Genomic DNA, 26,972 nt, shown 5'->3' with positions numbered 1-26,972 from the left:
TTCATTTTTAGAGTTATCTGCAAAATTCTAAAGTTTTCTTACCCAAAGGAGTTGGCAAAGACCCTCTTTTCTCTGTCTGTCCATTGAGAATTTTTTAAAACTTAGATCTTTTCTAAAATAAGTTCCCAAAATGTACACGAACTAAGTTCAGGATAGACTCCTACAATCATGTGGGAATACATATAAAGGAAGAAAAAAATTTTGAGGTTCAGTTAATATCAAAAAATTAAACGCCAAACATCAATGAATCTTTTAAAACAAACTCAGAATCCAGGAGGGTAGCTAATTTTTAAGTGTTCTGATACATTCAATTTGACTCAATAGCTCTCTGAAAACTAAACTAACAAGGTTAACAATATTTGACTTAGCTAGTTCTTCAAAGACAAATGTGTCATTAAATTACCAACTGAGGGGAAAGAGGGTGTGCCTGCTATCAGGTCACACAGTAACTGCTCTAAGACGAAAGGAGCCCACAGTTTGCAGTAAGGTTAACAGTTTTCTTTTTGGCAACAAGGACCTTAAGAAGTCAGAGTTGCCCTTAAACACTATTCAGCTGATGAAAACTATGAAAGAACACTTGATCTCAATTATTTCAAGTACTGAGATTACAGGTATATACCATCATACCCAGTTAAGATATTTCTCTTAAAGCAAACCTCTAGCCAGGCCTGGTGGCATGAGCCTGTAATCCCAATCCCAGAGGTAGAAGCAGAAGAATCTTGACTATGCTAGGACTTGTCTCAAAAATCCAAGGTCCGGGGTGGGCAAGGAGACATCTATCTTTAATCCCATCACTGGGGAGACAGAGGAAAGACAGCATTGTCTACACAGTCAAACCAGCCAGGGCTACATAGGGAGATACTGTCTCAAAAAACAAAACTGAAATAAGTTGGTAGTTGGTGATTGATTCCAGTAGAATTTTGGGGTTTTGTTTTGTTTTGTTACTAAGCAGTAAACCACTGTTAAACCACTAGCAAAAATGCCTACACCTATAACATTAAATCCCATACTCTGTAACTGAGAAAGCCTAGAATTGTTAAAACAGTTTCTTTCTGTGTAGCCTTGGCTGTCCTAGACTCGCTCTGTAGACCAGGCTGGCCTTGAACTTACAGTGAGCCACCAGCCTCTGCCTCACTATATGCTATAAACATATTTTCCAAGCAGAGCATGGTGGCACATAATTGTACTCTGAAGTTAGAAGGTGGAGGCAGAAGGCCAGACTGCTATGTAGCAATGCTATGCTGGATTTGAGAACAGCCTAGGCTACATGAGACCCTACCTCAAAAGCATGTTTTATTTTTAGTAGTTGAGTATAAATATTTGGTTTTTCTGCTTAAGACATTCTGCATGACCCAAGTAGGTCTCACACCCAACATCTTTAGCCTTTCTTTTTTTTTTGTTTTGTTTTGTTTTGTTTTGTTTTGTTTTTCGAGACAGGGTTTCTCTGTGTAGCCTTGGCCATCCTGGACTCACTTTGTAGACCAGGCTGGCCTCGAACTCACAATGATCTGCCTGCCTCTGCCTCTCGAGTGCTGGGACTAAAGGCGTGCGCCACCACACCCGGCTCCTTAGCCTTTCAATACTAGGATTTTAAGAATGTACCACCATGCCTGGCTTTTTTTTTTTTTTTTTTTTTTTAAAAACTCACCCTTCAGTAGCCAAATTTTTTTGTTGTTGTTGTTCTGTTTTTGTTTTATTTTTGAGACAGGGCTTCTCTGTGTAGCCTTGGCTGTCCTGGACTTGCTTTGTAGACCAGGCTGTCCTCAAACTCACATCTATTCACCTGCCTCGGCCTCCCAAGTGCTGGGATTAAAAGCGTATACCACCACGCCCAGCTCCAGTAGCCAAATTTTTAAAATGCAGTGTCTTCTACTTTTTCTCACCCAAGAAATCTCACTTTGCTACATTTGTTTTCTATGTATCTTTTGATGTACAAATATTTACTAATTTATGCTCTGTTATCATGTATTCATACTACACTGTTACCTGCATTTCTCCCTCAATGTCACTGACATCTCTTCGCACCAGTTCTTGTCTTTATAACACAATATAATACAGAAATACCAGTTGCCTCAGCTTTTTAACCCTTTGAAAAACACTGAGCATTCTTAGGCATTTAATTTTATCTTTTCAAGTATTTAGAATTTTATTTAATTACATTTATTCGTTTGTGTATGGTTACGGCATGTATGGAAGTCAAAGAAGAAGCCAAAAGAGTCAACTCTCCCCTTCCATCACCTGGGTCTTGAGCTTGAGCTGTCAGGCATAGTGGCAAACATACCCTTACCTACTAAGCCATTTGTGAGCCCACAAACATTTCTGTAATACAGATTATCACTGTTTGCATCCAAACTCTAGTACTAAATCATTTCCCAGAACATGTGTTTACTTATGTTAGCAGTGTGTTGAATATATCCTTTCCTCGTGTTAGAATAAATCAATTAACTTATAAGAATATGAGGTTAAAAACAAACAAACCCAAACCCCTTATTTCAGTTTAGCTCCCCAATCACTAAAAGTTGGCTATCTTTTTACCTGTTAATAAGCATTTCTTTGAAACAGAAAAAATTTCTCCATGCTCACAACTGTTTCTTCTTAGACTGTTCCTCTGACTTGTTAAAGAATCTCTAAGGGCTGGTGAGATGATCAGTAAAGGTACTTGCCACCAAGCCTGACAGTCTAAATTCCACACCTGGGACCCACAGGGTGGAAGGAGAGAACTGACTCCCACAAGCTGTCCTCTGACCTCCACACATCTGCCATTGAACACATGGCCCCAAAATAAGTAAATAGCAATGTAACTTTAAAAATATTTTTGAAATACTTTGCCAGGAGGTGGTAGCACGTGCCCGTAATCCCAGCACTCAGGAGGCAGTGGCAGGTGGATCTCTGAATTTCAGGCCAGCATGGTCTATCGACAAAGTTCCAGAACAGCCAGGGCTACACAGAGAAACCCTGTCTTGGAAAACAAAGAAACAAAACAAAAAAACAAAGAAAATAGTAATAATTTTTAAAAAATATTCTGTAAAACTTAAAACTTTGATTTTAGAAGCCAGTTCTTATTCATAAGTAAAAGACTTGTCACAATGATTCCTATATCAGCAAAAAGATGCTAAAAAATTCTTTTAAAACTTAGGTAAGCATCAGCATATCTAACAAAGGAAAGACACAAGTGTATAAGACATGCATTTAATTTCGGTGTGTTCTTTGTCTTTTTTTTTTCTAATTATTACCTTTAAAATTACCTCATTAAGTAATGGGTTTCAATTACGGCATCTTCACACATGTGTTATTACACTATGTTCTCATCTGTTCCCCTTCCCCACTGAGTTTTTAAATTATTTGTATTGCAAATGTTCTGCATGGAAAGGAGCAGGAAAGTGTGTCTGTTAACACAGAAGGCTACTGTCCTACTTACAGAAGCTCTTGTATTATAATAATACTCTATCTCAGCACTTTCTTAGGAAGGCAGTTGGTATAGTACCTGTTGAATAAATAAATTAATTAATGAACAGTAAACAATATCTGAGGACTCATTGACAAATTTATTAAACACTACTATATACCAGCAACAGTCCAGTGCCTAGTTTCACAATGGTATAAAGTTGGGCCATGGATTCACTTTTAGAGCCACTTCTCTCCCACCAGTATTAGATATAAACAGTACTTTTGCTATATTAAGGATTAAAGTTATTTTATGGTGTTTAATATTAAAAGTTAATTAACAAGATACATTTTAGTTTTTACCAATATAATTATCGCATACATTGCTAGTTTTCCTATGAAATACTTCTCTTTTATTTAAAGCTGCTCAAAACTTAACATGGACTGTACTGCAAGGTGAAAAAATATATTCAATGTCCAACGTTTATGAACAGTCCCCTTCTTCTTTAAGATAATGGTCCTCTCTCCTTGGGAAATTCAAAAAAGACATTGCTGATGACTTTGATGATAGAAATATTCACTTTAAACATTGAGTATCAACAGCTTTATGCTTTGTTATGTTAACTAAAAATACAATCATAGTAAGCAAGAAGTACCAATTTTATTTTTTAATAAATTTAAATTTAATAATAAATTATACTATCTTCTAAGTTTTAAGGACATTGAAAGTTGGTAGGTTTTATAGAAAAATAATGCAAAGGGGAAAAGCTGGGTAGTGGTTTACTTTCAGTTCCAATGAACAGGCCTCACAAAACAAAGATGTGAAAGAGGCTGAGGCAGGAAGCCCTATTCATATCAGAGGCAAAAGCCTTCCAAGAGAAGGAAATACAAAGAGACTAAGGTAGACATGCCTTTGAGGGAAGACCAGCCAAACCAGCTGTAAGTCTAAAGAAGAATAAACTGAGCGTCAGATAAAAAGTGAGCATTAACTGGGGAAGAGGAAGTGTTCAAAGAGGATAGACAGGGCTTTGTAAAGATTTGACTGGTATTTAAATGAGACAGAACACATTTTTGAAAAGTGTCTGACTCAACTTAATTGTCACCTGTTATTCCTGGAAGGGAAAAAAAATGGAAGCAAAGAACTACTACAATAATGCAAACAAGAGATTGTGTCCTGAAGGAAGAAGGAATGGTCAAAGTAGTAGGTAACAAGTTGCTGGGTTCTGGACTTGTTTGTTTTTATAAGATGATTTTTTAATTTATTATTTATTATTCTGCCTGTATGTGTGCTTGCAGGCCAGAAAAGGGCATCAGATCTCATTATAGATGGTTATGAGCCACCATGTGGTTGCTGGGAATTGTACTCAGGGCCATTGGAACAAGAGCCAGTGATCTTAACCTCTGAGCCATCTCTCTAGCTCCTTTTGTTTTTTTTGAAACAGGGTTTTTGTGTAGCCCTGGCTGTCCTGGACTCTCTTTGCAGACCAGGCTGGCCTGGAACTCAGAGATCCACCTGCCTCTGCCTCCCTGAGTGCTGAGATTTCAGGCCTGCACACCAGCACACCCAGCTCAGGTTCTGGACATTTTTAAAGACAGTCAAAAGGATTTCCTGAGGGGTTATGTTAGATATAAGATGCAGTTATTATTAAAAAAAAAAAAAAAGTCAAAAAAAGATGCAGTTATTAATACTCATATTATTTTAATACTATTTGCAAAATTGGCTTTTGTAAGTTTTGTTTTTTCCAGACAGGGTTTCTCTGTGTTAGCCATGGCTGTTCTGGAATTGCCTTATAGACAGCCTGGCCTTGAATTCAGAGATCCACCTGCCTCTGCCTCCCAAGTGCTGGGATTAAAGGTGTGCACCACCACGCCCTGCTTAAGTTTTGTTTTTTTTATTTTGGGGGCTTGGGGAGCTGTTTTTTGTTTTACAAAACAGGGTGACTTCTATGCAGTTCTCGCTGACCTGGAACTATGTAGACCAGTCTGGCCTCAACAATCCTCTTGTCTCTGCCTCCCAGGTATCACTATGCTTGGCCTAAATGTTTTAACTTTTGAAGATTTATCTACCTAACACACACACACACACACACACACACACACACACACACACACACACACACACACTCTCTCTCTCTCTCTCTCTCTCTCTATATATATATATATATATATATATATATATTCTGTAGAACTCATTCTGTAGAACAGGCTGGCCTTGAACTCAGAAAATCTGGTTGCCTCTGCCTCCCAAGTGCTGGGATTAAAAGTGTGAGCCACTACCACCTGGCTAGTTCAAAGTATTTTTTTGTTTTTTTGTTTTTTTTGTTTTGTTTTTTTTTTTTGGTTTTTCGAGACAGGGTTTCTCTGTGTAGCCTTGGCCATCATGGACTCGCTTTGTAGACCAGGCTGGCCTTGAACTCACAGCGATCCGCCTGCCTCTGCCTCCCGAGTGCTGGGATTAAAGGCGTGCGCCACCACGCCCGGCTTTCAAAGTATTTTTATTTGTTTATTTTGTGCCAAAATAACTGTCTGTGATGTAAGTGTTCCCAATCTCTATCTAATTTAATAGTGATCACACTATTCTATTTGTCAAGACTTGCTGGAATTAAAAATTGATTTTATTACATATAATTTATATGTGTTTAGTCTAAAAGAAAAGACCTAAATATTTATACTATTCAACTCACCTCTCACTTTTTTCTATTTTTCAGCCCATTTTTTCCCTTATTCCTGGGAATATACAGGTATACAGAGGTATGCAGTCCTCCACTGCATCTCTAGATAAAAACAAATGTCACCAAGGATTGGGTGACACATTAGCTCTCTCAAGGGAACACTATGTAGCAAATTTCTGAAATGGTAAGAACGAACCGAAAGATTCCCCTTAGCGAACACTCCTACATACCTAGAGCTCCAGTTATTTCGCAGGTTCTCCTGTAGAAACCATCTGTAGTAGTTAGGAAAGGGTGAGATCTTAAGTGACTATATAACCCTTTACAACTAGCCCAGCAGCTCCACAATGAATGTGATTTTGAACACTGTCTCTCAACCTGCTTACAGCCTGCACAGCACTAAACACTGCTTTAGAAAAATCACTAACTGAATTTATACAGACCTGGATTCTGCAGAAACCATTCCTTAAAAAAAACCTGTGCCCAAATCAAAATGTCGAAAAGAAACTTTTATTCCATAGCAAAACTTATCAACAGGTAGGGGACATAGCGCAGGCACAGAGTTCTTGTCTATCAAGGCCCTGGCACTGGACAAAAACACTTAAAAAAAAAAAAAAAAAAATCAGCAGATCTAGCCGGCTGGTGGTGGCACACGCCTTTAATCCCAGCACTGGAGAGGCAGAAACAGGCAGATCGCTGTGAGTTCGAGGCCAGCCTGGTCTACAAAGTGAGTCCAGGACAGCCAAGGCTACACAGAGAAACCCTGTCTCGAAAAACCAAAAAAAAAAAAAAATCAGCTTTCCCTCAGAAATTTTCACTTTCAATGAGAAAAAAGCACATTACCTGTTCAGTGTATTACTTCACCATTATTATTTTTTTTTACTTCACCATTTTTAATGGGAAAAAGGCAGCGCTGCCTATACAGACTAATGAATGACACAGAGTACAGTAGAATACACAGTGCTTCGCAAACAGGCTAGAGGGATACTTCTGGGTAATGGCTGCACAATTCAGTACATGTACTTAAAAAATAAAATAAAGCACTGACCTTTCTAAAGCTACTATTGTTAAAAGAGCAGTTATCAGTGTAGGACAACTACCAAAATCTAAGGTCCAAAGACTAAACAATATTGTACCAATGTTAATTTCCTGATTGTGATCACTGTACATTTATTTTTAAGTGATTAAAAAAAGGAATTTGGTAGAGCGTTCAGGAAATACTTTATGTTGTGGATACAGGAGCATCACATCTACAACTTAGTAGCAAAATATGTCAAAAGAAAACCATAGAGAGGAGAAAAGTACAAAAGCAAATTGGCAAAAATGTTAACATCTAAGGAACCCCAGATTTAGGATGGTTGAGAATTGACTGTTCTATTTGGTAAGTTTTGGTAAATTTTAATTTATGTCAAAGTAAAAAGATAAAAAAACAACAAAAAGTCATGAGTTCTTGGTATGCCTGGACTACATGTTCAAGCCAGCGTGGGTTAGAGTATGAGACGCTATCTCAAAAATTTAAGAAAAGGGTAAAGGAAAAACAGCAAATACTAATATTTCTTAGTAGTTTTTCTCCAGATACTTAAAAAAATGCTTTAAGTACAAAGCACATGAATACAGTGCCCACTGGGGCCACAAAAGGTCCATGGATCCCCTGAAGCCACCACATGGCAGCTCACAACTCTCTGTAACTCCAAGACACCCTCACACCAACGCACATACAAAAAAAAAAAAAAAAAAAAAAAAAAAAAAACCACTAATGTGCATAAAAATAAACAAAATAAAAACAAAGTACAAAAAGAAGCCAAGTTTAGGTGCATGCCTAAAATCCCAGCACTGGGGAAGCCAGGGTTTGAGACCAGCCTGGGCTACTTACTGATGATACCCTCCACCAAAAATCAAAAGCACAAAGGCATTCAAGAAGGCTTTTAAAAGAAATCAAAAGCCCCTTAGGGAATGTGAATAGCAGATGTAAGACATGAGATTTTAAAAAGGTCTGGAGCTCTAACTCAAGGGACCAGAACTTGCCTAACAAGTTCAGGACCCTGGATTTGCTGCCCAGCATCACAAAGTAAATAATTACATTAACCCACAAAGCATGTTTAAGACTAGGCATGGTGGCTCACACCTGTAATCCCAGCACTTGTAAGGCAGAGGCAGGTGGATCTCTGTGAGTTGGAAGACAGCTTGTCTACATAGTGATTTCCAGGATAGCCAGAACTACATAGAGATCCTGTCCCAAAAAAAAAAAGCTTTTTAAAGATTAAAAAATATAAAGAACAGTTTTCCAAGATGGTGATTACTTTTAACAATGCTAATAATTTAATGTTAGCTTTTTTTCAAAGCTATAAAACAATGAATTTTCCTCCAAATCATACATGAGGAAAATAAATCAAAGTTCTGTAGCTAAAAAAGTAACTTGAAATATTCCTCACCAGCTCTTAAGTAATTACTCAACATTAACATCATTAGCATGTACAAGTGTGTGTGTGTGTGTGTTATCTCTATCCAGAGACTCAACACTGCAATAAAAAGATAATCACAAAATAAAAACCACTTAACCAAAATGATTAATACAGTATGGCTAAATGCAAAACAATAAAACATTTTTTTCCTTGCAGTTTCTAGTATCCTACCAAAAGAAAGGAAAAAGATAGCTCAGCCTTTACTAGCATTTGCTGCTCTTCCAGAGGACGTGGGTTTGATCCCCCAGAGACAGGCATTTTTAATTCCAGTTCCAGAGGATCCTTTTCTGGCCTCTGGCTGCACCAGGCATAAATGTGGGATACATACATGGAAGCAAAACACCCATACACAAAAATGTGTAAAAAGAATTTTTTAAAAGTACATAATTTTGTGACACTTTCCTCATACACACATTAAAAAATTTTAAAGGTAATGCTAAATTATTTGATGTTGACATTTTTATTTACTTTTATTTGCAAAAGCCCTCAATATTTATTATACCTGGTGTACAATTGTTACTGTCTATTGGTGAAGAAGCTAACTAGTTCAAGGGAACAGAGTGTGTGGAGACTCCAAAGGGCCACACTATCCTGAAATCACCAATTCGGAGGCTCTTTCACTCTACCACATACCAATTAGAAAGAAAGGAACTTACTACTAAGGTCTACTCTGATTACACAGGAAGAAATGTAAACTCTCTGAAACTTATGACTCTAGTTCTGAAGTAATATTTATTAGTATAAATCAACATATTAAGCTAATACTTTATCGAACACTTTATAGCATTTTTTTCAGTCCCCAAGTCGAATCTGTGAAGTGGATCACAATATAACTTTTTATAGAAGGAAATCAAGACTTAAAGTTTCATAGGAAGAGACATTGCTTGAATCTTGAATCGCAAGAACTGAAGGAATGCCTTCTGAGACCTCTGAGTGTTTTGGAATCTCTTTTTTTTTTTTTTTTTTAACCTAAAGTTCTCACAAAATTACATTTGTAGAGTGAATACTCCCCGTTAAACTATCAATTCTTCCTAATTCCATATTCAGGCTTCAAAGTATCAACAGTACCCGGCGACCCTCTGACTTGTTAAATTCACTTACTCGTGAGGTCAAGATTTTTAAACTGAAGGAAAATTGAAGGGGAGGGTGTTCCCAGACAACACAAAAAAAGTGTTTTTACAATATTGCTGGCCACCCGATACACTTAATTTCCATTCTAAAGCACTATGACACAAGAGAAGCCCAATCTGCCCCCCCCCGCGCGCCTTTTTGGTTGGCTTTACCCTGTCCTGTATCAAAGTGGCACTTCCACGCCAATATAAATCTATTATTACAAAACTTCAAGATAACCTTCATACTCCATTTCGAAAACCGTATTTACAAATCAATACTGAAAACAAAAGGATGGCAACACGTTTTTAATATGGAGGCCTAGAATGAATGGAGATACACGGGCTACAGCATCCTTCCGATGGGAGAGGGGACAAGACGGTGAAACTCATCACCACCTTCAACAAACCTGAAAGGTGCTTTAAAAAAAAAAAAAACAAAAAAAAACAAAAAAACACAAAACGTGGACACTCGCGAAATCCAAGGAGGGGTGCGGCCCGTCCTGCCGGCGGCTGGCACTGGGCGACCAGAGAGGGGAAGGAATCCGTTGGTGGCCCAGGCACCTCGCTAAAAGAGTGGGCGCAGACTATTTTAAAGGCCTGCAGCCTTGAGGCGCATGGGTCCCCAGCCCCGGAAACCTACTGGAGGGATGGATCCGGAGGCCCGATGAGAAAAGAGCCTCCAGCGCCGGCCGATGCCATCCGTGTTCTAACACGGAGCCCCGCCGGGGCCGAGGCGACACTCCCAACCGGAATGTGAAGCAACAGAAAAGCGGGCGACAAAAAAACCACGAAGGAACGATCAGGACGTGGGCCCGGCCTCCCACGGCCTCCCGGTCCCACTGGTTTTGTTTTTTCTTTCTTTTTCTTTTTTTTTTTTTTTTCCGAGGCCTTTGGAGGAGCAAGAGCAGCTCAAGCCTCGTGCCCGTCCCCTCCCCACCCACCCCTCCTCCCCCCCCACCCCACCCCACTCGGCCCTCAGCAGCTACCCTGGCTTTTCCTCCTCCTCCTCCTCCTCCTCCTCCTCCTCCTCCTCCTCCTCCTCCTCCTCCTCCTCCCGCAGCTGAGGTCCCCGGTCGACCGGTTTCCTCGCGCGTTCGGAAGCGCGAACTCACCCGCCGCTGACAAAACGGTAATGTCTCCGCGGCCTCTGGGCGTCAGGTTATGAGTGAGCTCCGCCGGTTCCGCCGGACTGAAGAGACTGGTTCCGAAGCGCCTTACTCGCATAGGCCGCAAACACAGCCGCGCTGCGCGGGGAGCTTCTGGAGGTCTTCCTCTTGCCCGGCGTGCACTGCGCTAGGAGGCGTGGAAAGGGCGGAGAGGGGGAACCATAGAGAAGATTATACATAGATAGTCTTCACGGTTGCCTCTGACTCACTACGCACAGAAGAATGACCATAGAGAAGGAGCGCCTGGTGGGCCTAGAGAGGCCCAAGCCGTAAATTACGACCCACCCTGCCATTTTTGATTGGAGCCGATTGAATCTTATGACTGAGCGACGCCATCTTGAGGTCAAGGTTCCGGCTGATTACCCGCGCGGGGCTTGTTACAGGATTTCTCACTTTTTGGTGATTCGTTTTTCCAGGAATTAGAACTTTGGTCTCCAGGTTCTTTGAGGTTCGACGAGCTGATACCTGGGCGGGACCGAGAACCTCAATAGAAACCCCAAATGTCATTTGGTCCTTCGAGAAGAACCGTTCACATCAAGAAATAACTGGCAACGGCTATGTTGTGTTTTTTGGACTTTTTGTGTGTACACGCAGGACATCTTAGGCGAGGTAATAGGGTCAAAAAGCTAACTAGATGTTTGATAATTTCAAAAACATGTAAGAATATTTAACACAACTTTCTGGAGTGTGCGAATGATGAAAAGAATACTAAAATAATGAATAGTCACAAATTACTGGGTTATTCGATTTATGGGCTTTATAAGCAGTATCTACTGCTTTGTTTCCTGCTGCTCAGAAGAATTATAATTTTTTCCCAAGGATCTTTCCTCTCTGAGTACCTGGTGTAATGCTGGATGCCAAGGCACACACTCTGAGAGGCAAAGGCAGATGGATCTCTGAGTTTGAAGCCAGCCTGGTCTACAAAGTGACTCCAGGACAACCAGGGCTACACAGAGAAACCCTGTTTTTGTTTGTTTAGTTTTTGTTGTTGTTGTTGTTTTGGTTCTTCAAGACAGGGTTTCTCTGTGTAGCCTTGACTGTCCTGGACTTGGACTCACTGCGATCCACCTGCCTCTGCCTCCCGAATGCTGGGATTAAAGGCTTAAAGGCATGTACCACCACGCCCCGGGAGAAACCCTGTTTTCAAACAAAGATAGTGAGATTTATTCCTGTCCTGGGAGAACTGGAGTAACAAATAGCAAACCTTGTTTTTGTTTTGTTTTTCGAGACAGGATTTCTCTGTGTAGCCTTGGCTGTCTTGGAACTTGTTCTATAGACCAGGCTGGCCTCAAACAGAGATCGCCTGCCTCTGCCTCCTTGAGTGCTGGGATTAAAGGCATGTACCACCATTCCTGGCTTTTGTCTCATAGTTTTAGTCTAGTTTTATGGTCCACCGGTTCCTTCCACACTAGAATATCCGCATAAAGAGTGTACAGGTTTTTCATCTTCTGCAGCTGCAGTGCTTAGGATAGTGACTGGTATCTAGCAAGTCTCAGCATTTGTTGAATAAAGGAAATGATTCAGTGTGGTATGGCACGTGTTTTGAATCCCAGCCCTCTGGGAAGCCGAGGCAGGCAGGTTCTCTCTGAATTCAATGTTAGCCTCTTTGGTTCCAGGACCCCCAGGGAGGGCTACATAATGAGACCCTATCTCAAAAAAAAAAAAAAGAAAAAGAAAAGAAAAAGAAAAAAAAGCAACAAAAAGGAAATTCTCATATGATAGGTACCAAAAGAACGCAATGCAAGAGAAGTAGGAATAGGAAAGTATGACACTACTGCCTCCTTAAATGTTATATTCACATACATTTCTTTTTACAGGTTTTTATAAAAAGGTGAAGGCCTACTTCCCGAGACTTTTGCAAGGATTAAATTAACTAATATGAGAAGGTACTTTCTACAAGAAAATGCTCATTAAACATTACTTACATTTTATAAATGGTTTTACAACTACAAATGTAAACATAGAAATCCTCTCAAATTACCACATATACTCATTTTTGTTTTTAAAGGCGTGGTGGCGCACGCCTTTAATCCCAGCACTCGGGAGGCAGAGGCAGAGGCAGGCGGATCGCTGTGAGTTTGAGGCCAGCCTGGTCTACAAAGTGAGTCCAGGATGGCCAAGGCTACACAGAGAGACCCTGTCTCAGAAAAAGAAAGAAGAAAGAGAAAGAAAGAAAGAAAGAAAGAAAGAAAAGATAATTGTTCCTCTTGCACAGGAACTGAGTTCAGCTCTCAGTACCCAATGTTGACACACAATCCTCTCTAACTCCAGTTCCAGGGGATCCAGTGCCCCGTCTGACCTCTGCTGGCAGCATGCATGCAGGTAGTGCGCATACACATACATGCAGACAAAATATTCACGCACATAAAGTTTTAAAAAACAACAAGGGGCTGGAGAGATGGCTCAGAGGTTAAGAGCACTGACTGCTCCTCCGAAGGTCCTGAGTTCAATTCCCAGCAACCACATGGTGGCTCACAACTCTCTATAATGAGATCTGGTGCCCTCTTCTGGCCTGCAGGTGTACACACAGGCAGAGTGCTATATATATAATAAATAAATAAATCTTTTAAAACCAAAAAAACAATTAACAGTGGTCTCTGACAATTGGCTACCTTTGTGGAGTATGCATTTTCGTTTACATTTGCCCAGTGTGAGGGTTATTTATAGTGTAGCTAGCATGTAGACTCGCCTTGGATACAAGCTTCAGGGCATGCCTAGGAGGGATTCTTTAGAGTAACTGGGGTGCAATACCTACATATAAATGTTGGTGACCCCATTCCATGGCCTGAAGTCCTGAACTCAACAGAGAGAGGCTGAGCGCCAGTATTCATGCTTTTCTGCTTTCTGGCTGTGGATGCAGTGGAAACCACAGGTTAACTTCCTGCAGCCAGCGTTTCCCTGCCATAATGGACTGTACTCACCAACTGCGTGCTAAAATCAACTCTTCCTTCAGTTTCTTTTCCTTTTCTTTTGGCTGATGGGGAGGAGGAGTCAGGCTTTTTTGGCACAGTAACCAGAAAAGTAAGCATATATCCACAGAATCCTTGCTGCCCTTGCAGAGGACTTGGATTCAACTCCCAGCACCCACATGACAGCTCATAAACTCTTAACTCCAGTTCTATGGGGATCAGATGCCCTCTCGTGGCCTTCATGAACAGCAGGCATACATGTGGTGCACAAACATACGTGCAGGCCAAACACCCATACATGTAGAAAATAATAAAATAATTAAAAAAGGAAAAAACATTGGATCAGGTCACTCACACACACATACACACACACGGTTTCTCTGTGTAGCCTTGGCTGTCCTGGACTCGCTTTTCAGACCAGGCTGGCCTTGAACTCACAGCGATCCACCTGCCTCTGCCTTCCGAGTGCTGGAATTAAAGGCATGCGCCACCCAGCTTGGATCATGTCTTAAGAAGACTGATAAGTGGCAACTACCTGACCAAATAAAAGGCACCAGGCATGGTGGCCTAAACTTTTAATCCCAGCACTTAGGAGGCAGATGAAGGTGGATCTCTGAGTTTAAGGCCAGCCTGGTCTAGAAAAAGAATTCTAGGACAATCAGGGCTATTACATAGAGAAACCCTCGGGGGTGAGGGTGGGGGGAAGAAAGAGAATAGGCTGCTTTATCTTAATATGAATGAAAGATGTAGATGAAGCCACCTTGTAGAATCTGAATTTACAAAAAGATAAAGAGAATGAAACCACTAGAAAAACAAAAGCCGTGCTGTGAGTTCAAGGCCAGCCTGGTCTATAAATGAGTCCAGGACAGCCAAGGCTACACAGAGAAACCCTGTCTCGAAAAAACCAAAAAAAAAAGAGAGGCGGCTGGAGAGATGGCTCCGCAGTTAAGGGCACTGACTGCTCTTCCAGAGGACCCGGGTTCAATTCCCAACACCCACATGGCAGCTCACAACTGTCTGTAACTCCTGTTACAGGGGCTCTGACACTCTCACACAGACATACATGCAGTCAAAACACCAATGTACACAACATAAAAATAAATTATTAAAAAGGAAAAAAAAAAAAGGGAGGCTAGGCGGTGGTGACACACACCATTGATTCCAGTACTCAGAACACAGAGGTGGGTGGATTTCTAAGTTTGAGGCCAGCCTGGTCTACAGAGGGAGTTCCAGGGCTGCCAAGGCTACACAGAAAAACCTTGTCTTGGGGGAAGGGGGAGAGGTAACAAATTAGGCTTTAAAGGGAACATTAGCAGGCTGTGAATGCATGGAATATTGAAAATTTGAAAAGGCTGCAGCTACCTACCCAGACTGTTGGGGGATGGTCTAGTGTATTTTGATGCTAATTACTGCTTGCTGCCTCTGTGACCCACCTTCTGACTAATAAAAAGTCATCCCACCTGGGCAGGGCAGAGGAGATAGAGATGTGTCTAAGATTTCTGGGCTTAGGGAGAAAGAGAAGGTCCCAAGAGGAGAAACAAGAAGGCCGCCATGGGTTAGATAGAGAAGAAGCACATGGCCGGCATGGATGGAGAAATTGGCCCAAATTAAGCAAGTATTTGGGATTATGGGTGGTAGGTAGCTTCCAAGTTATTAGAAGCAGATGGCATGGGATAGAAGCAGGGATCCCATACCTGCCCCACTATGGGAAGTAGTTTAGAGGATTAATGTCTGCCCTGCCCCAGGTTAGCTAAGGCTATTTTAAAATATAACAGGTGTCGGTGTCTTAACTGATTGCTAGCCAGGCATACTGATAATACTAATAATACATAATTATTAAAAACAACACCAGACCTTACTGTAAAACTGCCAAAATAATTCCTTTCATAGGTTTGAAAAGTCATAAAGGAAGATAAAATGTCACAACCTACCCAGGAGAAATTCATGTAGGCTTTTTGTAACTTCGCAAAGTCCTTCAAGACATTTGTACACTCATGATTTTTTTGTTTTTGTTTTGAGGAAAGGCCTCACTATGTATGTAGTCTTGGCTAGCCTAGACCTCACTAAATTACCCACCCACCTAATTGCCTCCCCAAAGTCGAGCACCACCACACATAAACTCAGTTTATTGAAAAAGTTTTCCCGCAGAGGACTTGTCTCCGTGAGTAGAGGGCTTCCCTAGTGTGCATGAGGCCTTGGAGTGATCCCCAGCACAACACAAACACCAGTGTAAATTGTCGCCCTTTACTCCCAGCACTTGGGAGGTAGAGGCGAGAGGATCAGTTCAGGGTTATCTTTGCTTACATAGGGAGTTTGAGGCAAACTCAGAGTACATAAATTAAGAGCACTGGGGCGGGGGGGGGGGGGGGGGGGCTGTTCCAGAGACCTGAGTTCAAATCCCAGCAACAACAACACCATCTATAATAAAGGGAACTGATGCCCTCTTCTGGCATGCAAGTGTACACGCAGACAGAGCATTCGTACATTTAAAAAGAGAAAAATGAGAACGAGCCACCAGGAAGCTTCTCTATCACTGGTGAAGGACAGGCTAAGCCACTCACTTGCAGTCTCAGAGAACCTACCCTGGGCACTTGCTAGGAAGACAGCTGTAGATAATAAACATGCATATTTTGATCCTGTCCCCACAGGCACATTTGGGAGTACAACAGCCTATTGGGTTACCTGCTAGGAAAAACTGCCTAAACAGGAAAAGCATTATTTAGGTGAATCAAGCAGATGTCAAGACTAAACTAGAGACACAGAAGACATAAGTTGATGCCAAAGGTCTTTATGTCATGGAGTTTGGACTGCAACTGCAGTCAGGGGTAGTGTTTGTCCACATGTGTGAGACCCTAGAATTGATGTCCAGCACTGGACAAAAAAGTGACCACCAGGTCAGTCAAGATGACTCTAACTGGACTGATACACTGAGCCATCTCTCCAGTCCAACCCAATTAATGTTGTGGGGTTTTTGTTTGTTGGTTGGTTGGTTGGTTTTTTGTTTGTTTGTTTTTTGGGTTTTGTTTTTGTTTTTGTTTTTTTGAGACAGGGTTTCTCTGTGTAGAGATATGCCTTCCTCTGCCTCCGGAGTGCTGAGATTAAAGGTGTGCGCCACCACACCCGGCCTCAAATTAATGTTTAATGGGGGGAAAAGACAATATGTCTTTACAAAATAGAGAACATAGAAAAACCATTTTAGCTGGGCAGTGGTGGCACATGCTTTTAATCCCAACACTTAGGAGACAGAAGCAAGCAGATCTTCGTGAGTTCAAGGGCGACCTGGTCTGCAGATCGAATTCCAGGACAGCCAAAGGTACACAGGGAAATCCTGTCTCAAAAAACTTACAAAAAAAAAAAAGAAGAAGAAGAAAGAAAAAAAAAAAGAAGGAAAAAAAAATGAAAGAAAAAAAATTTTAAGCAACTAGATTTTTTCCCCCTACATTTTTTTTTTTAAAGATTTTATTTATTTATTATTTATACAGTGTTCTGCCCTATGTGTGCCTGTGTGCCAGAAGAGGGCACCAGACCTCATTCTAGATGGTTGTGAGCCACCATGTGGTTGCTGGGAATTGAACTCAGGATCTTTATGGAAGAAGGGACAGTGCTCTTAACCGCTGAGCCATCTCTCCAGCCCTCCCCCTACATTTTTGCCTTGAGTTCTATTTCAGGCTTTGCCGTTCAAAATTAAGGCTTCCGGGCTGGAGAGATGGCTCAGCAGTTAAGAGCACTGATTGCTCTTCCAGAGGACCTGAGTTCAATTCCCAGCAACCAAATGGTGGCTCACAACCATTTATAATGTGATCTGATACCCTCTTCTAGCCTGCAGGACTACATGCAGGCAGAATACTGTATACATCATAATAAATATTTTTTAAAAAATAAAATTCAGGCTTTACTGCTGCATGTGATGGCACACACTTGTAATTCCAGCACTTGGGGAGGCAAAGACAGCCTGGTCTACAAATCCATCCAGGATACTCAAGGCTACACAGAGAAACTCTGTCTCGAAAAAACGAAACAAATCAAATTCAGGCTTCATATGACTTCCAAGCCATTGCTACTTCACAGGATTAAAATGTCTGTGAGGCTGCAGATTTGCCTCTGCACAGCTTGGAGACAGTCATCCATGTAGCACAAGGGCACTGGGTGCTTACTCACTGGTTGGGTGTGGTAAGTGCTAGTCCAGGAAGCTCTGCGCATAAGTGTGTCAATGCCTGTTCACCACTTGGCTTGTGAAATCCAGAGGACTTAGCTCACTGCACAAGACTAGGTGCTGCCCCTATTAACTAGGCCACTTAATGGCTAGAACAGTCACCAATCCTAGTCTATTCTTCCACAGATTGGAATGGTAGTTAAGGTTAATGGAAAAGAAGCAGCAGTTTCTTTCTTCCTTTTTCTTTTATTTATTATTTTAAGATCTATTTGTAGCCAGGCAGGGTGGTACACACCTGTCTTGTAATCCCAGCACTTGGGAGGCAGAGGCAGGTGGGATCTCTGTGAGTCCGTGAGTCCAAGGCCAGCCTGGCCTACAAAATGAGTCCAGGACAGCCAAGGCTGCACAGAAAAATCCTGTGTGTGTGTTGTGGGGGGCAGATCCATTTGTATGTATGTGTGTGCTTGCAGAGGCCATAGATGGCAAGGCCCTCAAGCCAGAGTTACCCATAGTTTTGAACTGCCTAATGTGGATGCAGAGCATCAAACTTGGGTCCTCTGGAAAGACAGTACGAGTTCCTAACCACAGAGCCATCTTCCTGCTTCACTCCTCCCTATTCTCCCCCCCACCTCTAGCCCACCTCCTCTCAGGCCTTCTTGGCTAGGTTGAAAGCCAGCAACAACTTTCCTGTCTCTGCCCCCCTCGTAGCTGGGGATACAGGAATTTTTTTTTTTTTTTGCTTCGAGTTCTACTGCAGGCTTTGGATGGGTAGCTCGGCATGGTTACCTGCTGTGTTGTGCAGGGCGCTGGGATCCAGACCGGAGTCCTCACAATTCCAAATGGAGAGTTCATAACTGCTGAACCGTCTCTAGGCCCCATGCCCTGCTCCCTTTTACGCTGTGTTAGAGCTTCCGAAGTCACTGAATGCCAAGTAGCAATGCTGAGTGAAAGATGGCGTTCCGGGCAGCATAGTGGTCCGCGCCTGCAATCCCAGCACTCCGAAAGCAAAAGCAAGTTCAAACCCAGACACAGCCAGCTCTAGGCCATCCAGTTCTGCATATCAAGTTCCAAGCCAGCAGTAGCTACACAGCAAGACAAATTAAAGAAGAAGAAGAAGAAGAAGAAGAAGAAGAAGAAGAAGAAGAAAGAAAAGAAGAAAGAAAGAACGAAGAAAGAAGAAGAAGAAGAAGAAGAAGAAGAAGAAGAAGAAGAAGAAGAAGAAGAAGAAGAAGAAAAAGAAAAAGAAAAAGAAAAGAAGAAGAAGAAGAAGAAGAATTGAAATAAAAGTAAACAGATGTTTCAAAATGTATAACCATCCTTGTTAATGAAGATTAAGTTACACTATATGCTTTGGGTTGAGAGAATGAAAAACTCAGCCCTGAAAAATAAAATTATGAGGTGTTGGCAATGATGCTTACTCCATGCTGGAGGTGTGTGGGAATCAGGGAAGGCTTCCTGGAGGAAGTACTCTTCTGAGATGGGTCTTAGGACTGCGGAGAAAAGACGAATAGGTAATAAATGGCGTATGTCCTTCCAGACTCTAGGGATCAAGGCTGGAGTTGCTCACACGATAGAATATATGAGACCTGCCAACTGAAGGCCGGACTCTGAAAGGAGAGTTGAGTGGTGTTATAGATTGGATGTGAAGAAAATATCACCCCAAAGGCTCATTTATTGAAAGTTTGCCCAAGCGCAGGAATAGTGTTCAGAGACGTACTTTAGACATTGATTGGACTCTAAGGGCTCTTATCAATGAATTAATTAATTGGTGGAGTCATCATTGCAAGCGTTTTTGGGCCATGCAGTAGTGATGAACTCAAGTAGCCTTGGCTGTCCTAGACTTGCTTTGTAACCAGGCTGGCCTCGAACTCACAGCAATCTGCCTCTGCCTCCCTAGTGCTGGGATTAAAGCCGGGCGCCACCACTCCTGGCTGTTTTGTTTTGTTGTTGTTTTTAATCAGGTTTTTTATTATAGTCCCAGCTGGACTCAAACGCCAGCCTCAAACCCCACCCCGCACCCCCCAGATGCACAGGTCACAGTTGTGTTCTATCAAGCATCATTGTTTTTAAAAAATTTGTAAAAATTGCATATTTGTTGGCACGAGGGAGGTTGCTTTGTGTTTTTGTCTTCTCACATCTTTGATTCTGTATCAAGGTCACGCTGCTCTCAAGAGTTGGGAAATGCTTCCCGCTTTTCTATTTCATGAAGGGATCTGTATGTAGCTGGTGCTTCTCTCCCCCTTAGGTGGTTGGTAGACTTCACTAGCAAACTCACATGGGCTTTGAATCATTTTTCTGGGAAAATATTTTAACAACAATTCAATTTACTAACTAGGTTAAAGTTTATTCAGACTGTCCTTTCTTTCTGAGTGCTATTTGGCAGCTTTTACCCTGATAGGCATTTGGCCATTTCTTTTTCTTGTTTTTTGAGACAGGGTTTCTCTGTGTAACAGCCCTGACTGTCTTGGACTTACTTTGTAGACCAGGCTGCTCTCGAACCCACAGAGATCCACCTATCTCTGTGTCCCAAGTTGGCCATTTCTTGCAAATAAATTTATGTAATGGTATAAAGTTAGAGAGATAAAGGCGCATGCCTTTAATTCTAGCATTTGAGAGGCAGAGGCAATTGGATCTCTCTGAGTTCAAGGCTAGCCTGGTCAACAGATTGAATTCCAGGTCAGCCAGGGCTATTACTCAGAGAAGCCCTGTTTTAAAAAAAAAAACCAAGAGCAAAACAAGCAAACAAAAATGCTGAGTGTGGTAGAGTACTTGTAAAGCCAGTGCTGGAGAGACCCATAGGCCAATCACAGCCTGATGGCCAGCTATGCTAACTTAACTAAAGAGCAATAGGTTCTACTGAGTGAGCCCATGTCAAAAAAAAAAAAAAAAAAAAAAGCTCTGGCTTCTGCACACACATGCACCACACACAGGAACCTGCACACACACTCCTCCTACATATAAAATTATTAGTAAATAATAGTGTGTGTGAGTGTGAGGGCCTTGTACATTCTGAGCAAGTGCTCTACCCGTGAGATACTGCGATACACCCCCAACTGTTTATTTTCCTACGCTGGTGTTGAACTTTGTGTGTTTCTCTTGCCTCAATCGCCCTAATACCAAGAATAACAATACAGACAGATGTGTATCACTACAACACACTAGGACCATATTCGCCCCCCTCCTTTTTTCTTTTCTTTTCTTTTCTTTTTTTTTTTTTTAACTCACCAGGCTGGCCTTGAACTCACAGAAATCCGCCTGCCTCTGCCTCCTGAGTGCTGGGATTAAAGGCGTACACCAGCACTGCCCAGCTTCTGTAATCTTTATTATAGTGCTTGCTTATTTTGGATCTCATATGCTTTTACTTTCCTACCTTTATGTGATAGAAACACAGATCATGGATTTTTAGCTCTCTCTTTTAAAAAAACTCTCTAGACACAGATGCAGTTTCCACTTGAAAATTTTCTCCTTTTATACATATGTATTATGCCTGCATGTATGTCTATGTACCTCATGAATTCAGTGCCTGCAGAGGCCAGAAAAGGACATCAGATCCTCTGAAATTGGAGTTACGAACTACTGTGAAACTATACTCCTAGCTAGCCTGAAGTATTATTTAAAGGTGTGTTCAATTTCCAAATACTTCCAGATGTTAATACAGCCACTGCAGATTACATAGCAAATATTTTTTACCCTTTACCCTATTTATATTTTTTTATTTTATTTTAATTTTTTTATTTTTATTTCGAGACAGGGTTTCTCTGTGTAGCCTTGGCTGTCCTGGACTCGCTTTGTAGACCAGGCTGGCCTTGAACTCACAGTGATCTGCCTGCCTCTGCCTCCCAAGTGCTGGCATTAAAGGTATACGCCACCATGCCCGGTCCTCCCTATTTATATTTCAAGTCATTTTCTTTTTGTTTTTTGGGGGTTTGTTTGTTTTTTTGTTTTGTTTTGTTTTGTTTTGTTTTGTTTTGTTTAGACAGGGTTTCTCTGGGCTAGCCTTGGCTGTCCTGGACTCACTTTGTAGAACAGGCTGGCCTTGAACTCAGAGAGAGAGAGTTCCCTGTCTTTGCCTCCTAAGTGCTGGATTAAAGGCTTGTACCACCACCACCCAGCAATGTTTTTTCTTTTTAAGATTTTTTTATTTGTATGTGTGTGTGTGTGTGTGTGTGTGTGTGTTTTACATGTGTGCAAATACCTATGTGTATATGTTGTTTTCATTTCCGCAGATGAGGGGATGAGATAAGAACTGTACCAAAGCTTTACAAATACATGGCTTGGGCTGAGCCCAGAGCATTTCTGTCTATTCCTAGGACTAGGCCTGGAAGCTTCTAGCCTCCTTACAATCTAATCTTGTGCAAACCTAGACCTTGAAGGCTTCAGCTTCCAGCCTCTGTCTACTAACCTAGGCCTAGAATGTTTTCAGCCTCTGCGACTTAGTGCTGAGTAAGATCACCTTTTCTAGCTCTGAGCTCTGGCACGCTCAGTCAATTCAGCTGGTCTGGCTCAAACCCCCTCTCCAAGGTCACTGATTCAAACTGGCTTCTCTCCACTTCTGACTGAATTGCTCAAAAACTGGCTCTGAACTCTGCAAACTGAGCTAAACTGCTCTCAACTGAACTGCACAAGCTGAACTGCACTGAACTGCACTAACCTGTACTACTGTACTCCTGAACTCTACTGTCTCCATGAACTTTCTTGCTCCCTCCACCCCTGCACTGCTCTTAAGTAGCTTCTCTTTCCTGTCTCTTCTCATAAGAGTTGGACCTATCCTATCTCTGACTCATTCTGTCAAATCTTTCTCTGATTCGTCACTTTGTCTGTCCCTCAGTTGGATGGCATTGCTTAGAATTAAAGGTGTGTATTACACCTTAAAGGTGGGTATGTCTGTATTTCAGCTGGATCACACAGACCTAAGTCTTTGAATGTGATCCCTTGCTGGAGCAGCCATGTTGCTGGATTAAAATTCCTCTGCACCTATGGAATCCAGAAAAGGGGGTCAGAGTACCTACTAGAGTTGCAGGTTGTTGTGAGCCACCATATGAATGCTGGGAATTGAACTGAGGTCTTCTGTAAGAGCCACAAGAACTCCTTTATTTATTTTGGTTTTTCGAGACAGAGTTTCTCTATGTAGCCTTGGCTGTCCTGGACTCGCTTTGTAGACCAGGCTGGCCTCGAACTGACAGCGATCCGCCTGCCTCCGCCTCCGGAGTGCTGGGATTAAAAGCGTGCGCCACCACGCCCGGCTTCCACAAGAACTCTTAATCACTGAGCTATCTCTCTAGTATTGTGTGTGTGTGTTGTTGTTCTTCTCCTCCTCCTCCTCCTTCTTCTGCTGCTGCTACTGCTGCTTTATTTATGTATTTACTTTATTTATTTTGATTTTTTGAGACACAGTCTCTCTGTGTAGTCCTGGATATCCTGGACTCTCATTTTTTTGTAGACCAGGTTGGGCTTGAACTCACAGAGATCCACATGCCTCTACCTCCCAAGTGCTGGGATTAGAAGCATGTGCCACCACGCCAGCTGTGTATATACATTTTCACATGTGTGTGTGTGTGTGTGTGTGTGTGTGCAGGTGTCTGGAGGCCAGAGGTTCAGGTTGGGTGTTCCTCAATTGCTCTCCACCTTATTATCGAGACAGAGTTTCTCACTGAATCTGGAGCTTGGAGCTTGCCACTTTGGCTAAGATACCAAGCCAGTGAGTTCCATGGAATCTCCTGTCTTCCACAGTACCAGTGAAGGAGTTACAGGTGAGTTCCGTCCCTAGCTTTATTTGTAGGTGATAGGAACTGAACGCTGGTCTTCAGGCTTAAGCCGCAAGCACTTTACCTACTGAGCTATCTCTCAATCTCCCAGCTCCCTTCAGTTTTTTTATAAGTCTGCAAATTTCATGCATTAGGGTAGAGCCTCTCTGCTATATTCATTTCCTAAAAATTTCCACCTTGGTGATTATGTAAATCTTGAAGCAGAAACAATTATTCAAAATAGATATTTTCTAACACTTTTCATTCCTTTGTATCTATTTAAATTCCTTTGGGTATTTTCCTTCTGCTTGAACAATGTTCTCTATTGTTCCTATAGTGCAGATTTGCTTCTGATGATTTCTCTCTGATTTTCTTTGTTTGAAAAAAAATGTTAATTTTGTCTCCATTTATCTCTTTGATAATTATAATAGCTGGAAATCTCAGCAGTAAACAGATTTTACTTGCTGGGTTTTTGTTTGTTTTTGGAGACACGGTTTCTCTACATAGACCAGACTGGCCTAGAACTCACAGAGATCCTCCTGCCTCTGCCTCTTTATTAAGTGCTGGGATTAAAGGCATGCAGCATTCACTGCTGGGGCAGTGGCGCACGCCTGTAATTCTAGCACTTAGGAGGCCGAGGCAGGTCAATCTCTTTGAGTTCGAGGCCAGCCTGGTCTACAGCGTGAGTTCAGGGTAGCCAAAGCTACAAAGAGAAACCCTGTCTTGAAAAAACATCCACCCACCCACCCAAGCAACCAACCAACCAAACCAGAAGTGATTTCTGTTTATAGTCGCTGTGTGCTCACAGGCACCAGCAGCCCCATGGTCACTTGGCTTCTATCATCTGGCTTCATGATGGTAAGACTATTTCGCTCCCAGTGTTATTGGAGTAAATGATGAGAGTCACCTGCAGCCAGTTACAAAAGACACGCCCCTTGGGCTCAGTTTTCTGCCAGGCACTCTGCTTGCTCAGGCTCCAGGCTCCTTCCCAGGACTCCTTCATAGTCCATTGCTTAGATCCCTTCTCTCCTACACAGCTGTTAATCATTATGGTAACAGGATAGACCTTCAGGGCTTTCCCATACATGTAGTTGTTGCTTTTGCTTCCTTCCTTTCTTCTTTTTTTCTTTTTCTTTTTTGGTTTTTTTGAGATAGGGTTTCCTCTGTCTAGCCTTGGCTGTCCTGGGCTCACTTTGTAGACCAGGCTGACCTCGAACTCACAGTGAGTGATCCAGCTGCCTCTGTCTCCTGGGTGCTGGGATTAAAGGCGTGCGCCACCATGCCCAGCTCCTTAAATTACTTTTATGTTTTTTGTTTTTTTTTTTTTTTTGGTTTTTCGAGACAGGGTTTCTCTGTGTAGCCTTGGCTGTCCTGGACTCACTTTGTGGACCAGGCTGGCCTCGAACTCACAGCGATCCACCTGCCTCTGCCTCCCGAGTGCTGGGATTAAAGGCGTGCGCCACCACGCCCGGCTTGAAATTACTTTTAACAACATATTTATTTGGGGCTGGAGAGATGGCTCAAAGGTTAAGGGTATTTGTTGCTCCTACAGAGCACCTGGGTTCAGTCCCCAGCACGTTACATGGTAGTTCACAACCACCCTGGAATCCAGTTATGATCTCAATGGGCACCAGACATGAATGTGGTCTACATACATACATACGCACATGTAGGCACTTACACATAAAATAAAAATAAATTTAAAACTTTATTTTATGTTAGTTATATGTACACCTGCATGTCTGAGTGTGGGTTTGTGCATGTGAGTAGAGTGGCCAGAGGAGGGAGTTGATGTCATGTGTCCTTGCTTATCAGTCCTTTCCTTTCCTTTTTTGTTTGTTTGTTTGTTTTCTTCGAGACAGGGTTTCTCTGTGTAGCCTTGGCTGTCCTGGACTCACTTTGTAGACCAGGCTGGCCTCGAACTGACAGCGATCCGCCTGCCTGTCTCTGCCTCCTAAGTTTTGGGATTAAAGGTGTGCACCACCACACCAGCCCCTTTACTTTACTTTTAATTTATTTGTTTTATTTTGAGACAGGGCCTCTCTATTATGGCCTTGAACTCACCTTGTAGACCAGGCTGTCCTTGGATTCAGAGATCCACCTGCTTCTTCTTCTAAGTGTTGGGACTAAAGGTGTGTATCACCATACTAGGCTCTAGAATCATTTTGTTTTTTTAAAAAAATATTAAATTTTATTATTTTAATCATGTGTACTTGTGTTTATGTGAAGGCATGCAACAAGTGAGTACAGGTGCCCACAGAGGCCAAGGCAGCTGGGTGCTTCTAGAAATGGCATAATAGACTGTAGTGAGCTGCCTGACAAGGCTGCTGGGAATTAACCACTGAGCCCTCTCTCCAGCTCCATCACCAGCACCACCACCACCGCTGCCACAGCCACTGCTGCCACAGCCACTGCCATCATCATTTTCATCCTCTTCATCGTCACTGTCATCATTGTTATGTTTTCTGTTATGTTTTTGGAAACAATGTCTCACCATGTAGCCTTGGCCATCCTGGACTTTGTAGACCAGGCTGGCCCTGACATCTTAGAGATTGGCCTGCTTCTTCTGCCTCTCAATGCTGGGATTAAAAACATGCGGCACCAGCCCAGCCATTTTAGTTACTTTAAACTGAATGTTTTATTTTTCTTTGCTTTTAAATGGCATGTATGCTTGTGTATGCGTGTTTGTTAGTGTGGATGAGCACAGAAGTGCCACAGCATGCTTGAGGTGATCATATGACAACTGGCTAGAGTCCCTAAGACCAACAGGTCCTCTCCTTCCACCAAATAGGCCCCTGAGGCTTAAACGCAGCTCTTTAAGCCTGGGGGAAGGCACCTTTCCCTAGTGTGCCATCTTGGCAGCCTCCTACTTTTTTTTTTTTTTTTTTTAAAGATTTATTTATTTATTTATACAGTCTTCTACTCACATGTACCTCTGCACACCAGAAGAGGGCACCAGATCTCATTATAGATGGTTGTGAGCCACCATGTGGTTGCTGGGAATTGAACTCAGGACCTTTAGAAGAACAGGCAGTGCTCTTAACCTCTGAGCCATCTCTCCAGCCCCTGTTTTTTATTTTTTTGTTTTTTAATTTTATTTATTTATTTATTTTTTTGGTTTTTTGAGTCAGGGTTTCTCTGTGTAGCCTTGGCCATCCTGGACTCGCTTTGTAGACCAGGATGGCCTCGAACTCACAGCGATCCGCCTGCCTCTGCCTCCCGAGTGCTGGGATTAAAGGCGTGCACCACCACGCCCGGCTGTTTTTTGTTTTTGTTTTTTTTTTTTGAGATAGGATTTCTTTGTGTAGCCTGGCTGTCCTGGATTTGCTTTGTAGACCAGGTTGGCCGCCTCAAATTCATAGAGATCCACCTG

At 42.2% G+C, this 26,972-nt stretch overlaps 1 protein-coding gene across 4 annotated transcripts in view; it reads right to left on the bottom strand.

The window, feature by feature from the left end:
• Positions 1-10,923, bottom strand: part of Rbm25 (RNA binding motif protein 25) — a 47,722-nt gene extending 36,799 nt beyond the window's left edge. Inside the window, exons 1-3 of one of the 4 annotated variants that reach the window (XM_051148751.1) lie at positions 10,740-10,923; positions 3,419-3,484; positions 43-160 (exon numbers count right to left, since the gene is read on the bottom strand). In XM_051148751.1, the coding sequence (XP_051004708.1) occupies positions 43-84 (42 nt within the window). In that variant the 5' untranslated portion in view covers positions 85-160; positions 3,419-3,484; positions 10,740-10,923. The remainder of the gene's footprint in view (positions 1-42; positions 161-3,418; positions 3,485-10,739) is intronic. The other 3 variants (XM_051148776.1, XM_051148759.1, XM_051148767.1) reach the window with 3 other exon arrangements.
• Between the last annotated feature and the right edge of the window lie 16,049 nt (positions 10,924-26,972).

This window comes from Acomys russatus, chromosome 1 (genome assembly GCF_903995435.1).
Source record: "Acomys russatus chromosome 1, mAcoRus1.1, whole genome shotgun sequence".
Taxonomy (NCBI): Eukaryota; Metazoa; Chordata; class Mammalia; order Rodentia; family Muridae; genus Acomys; species Acomys russatus.
This window is presented reverse-complemented; position numbering and strand designations above follow the sequence as displayed.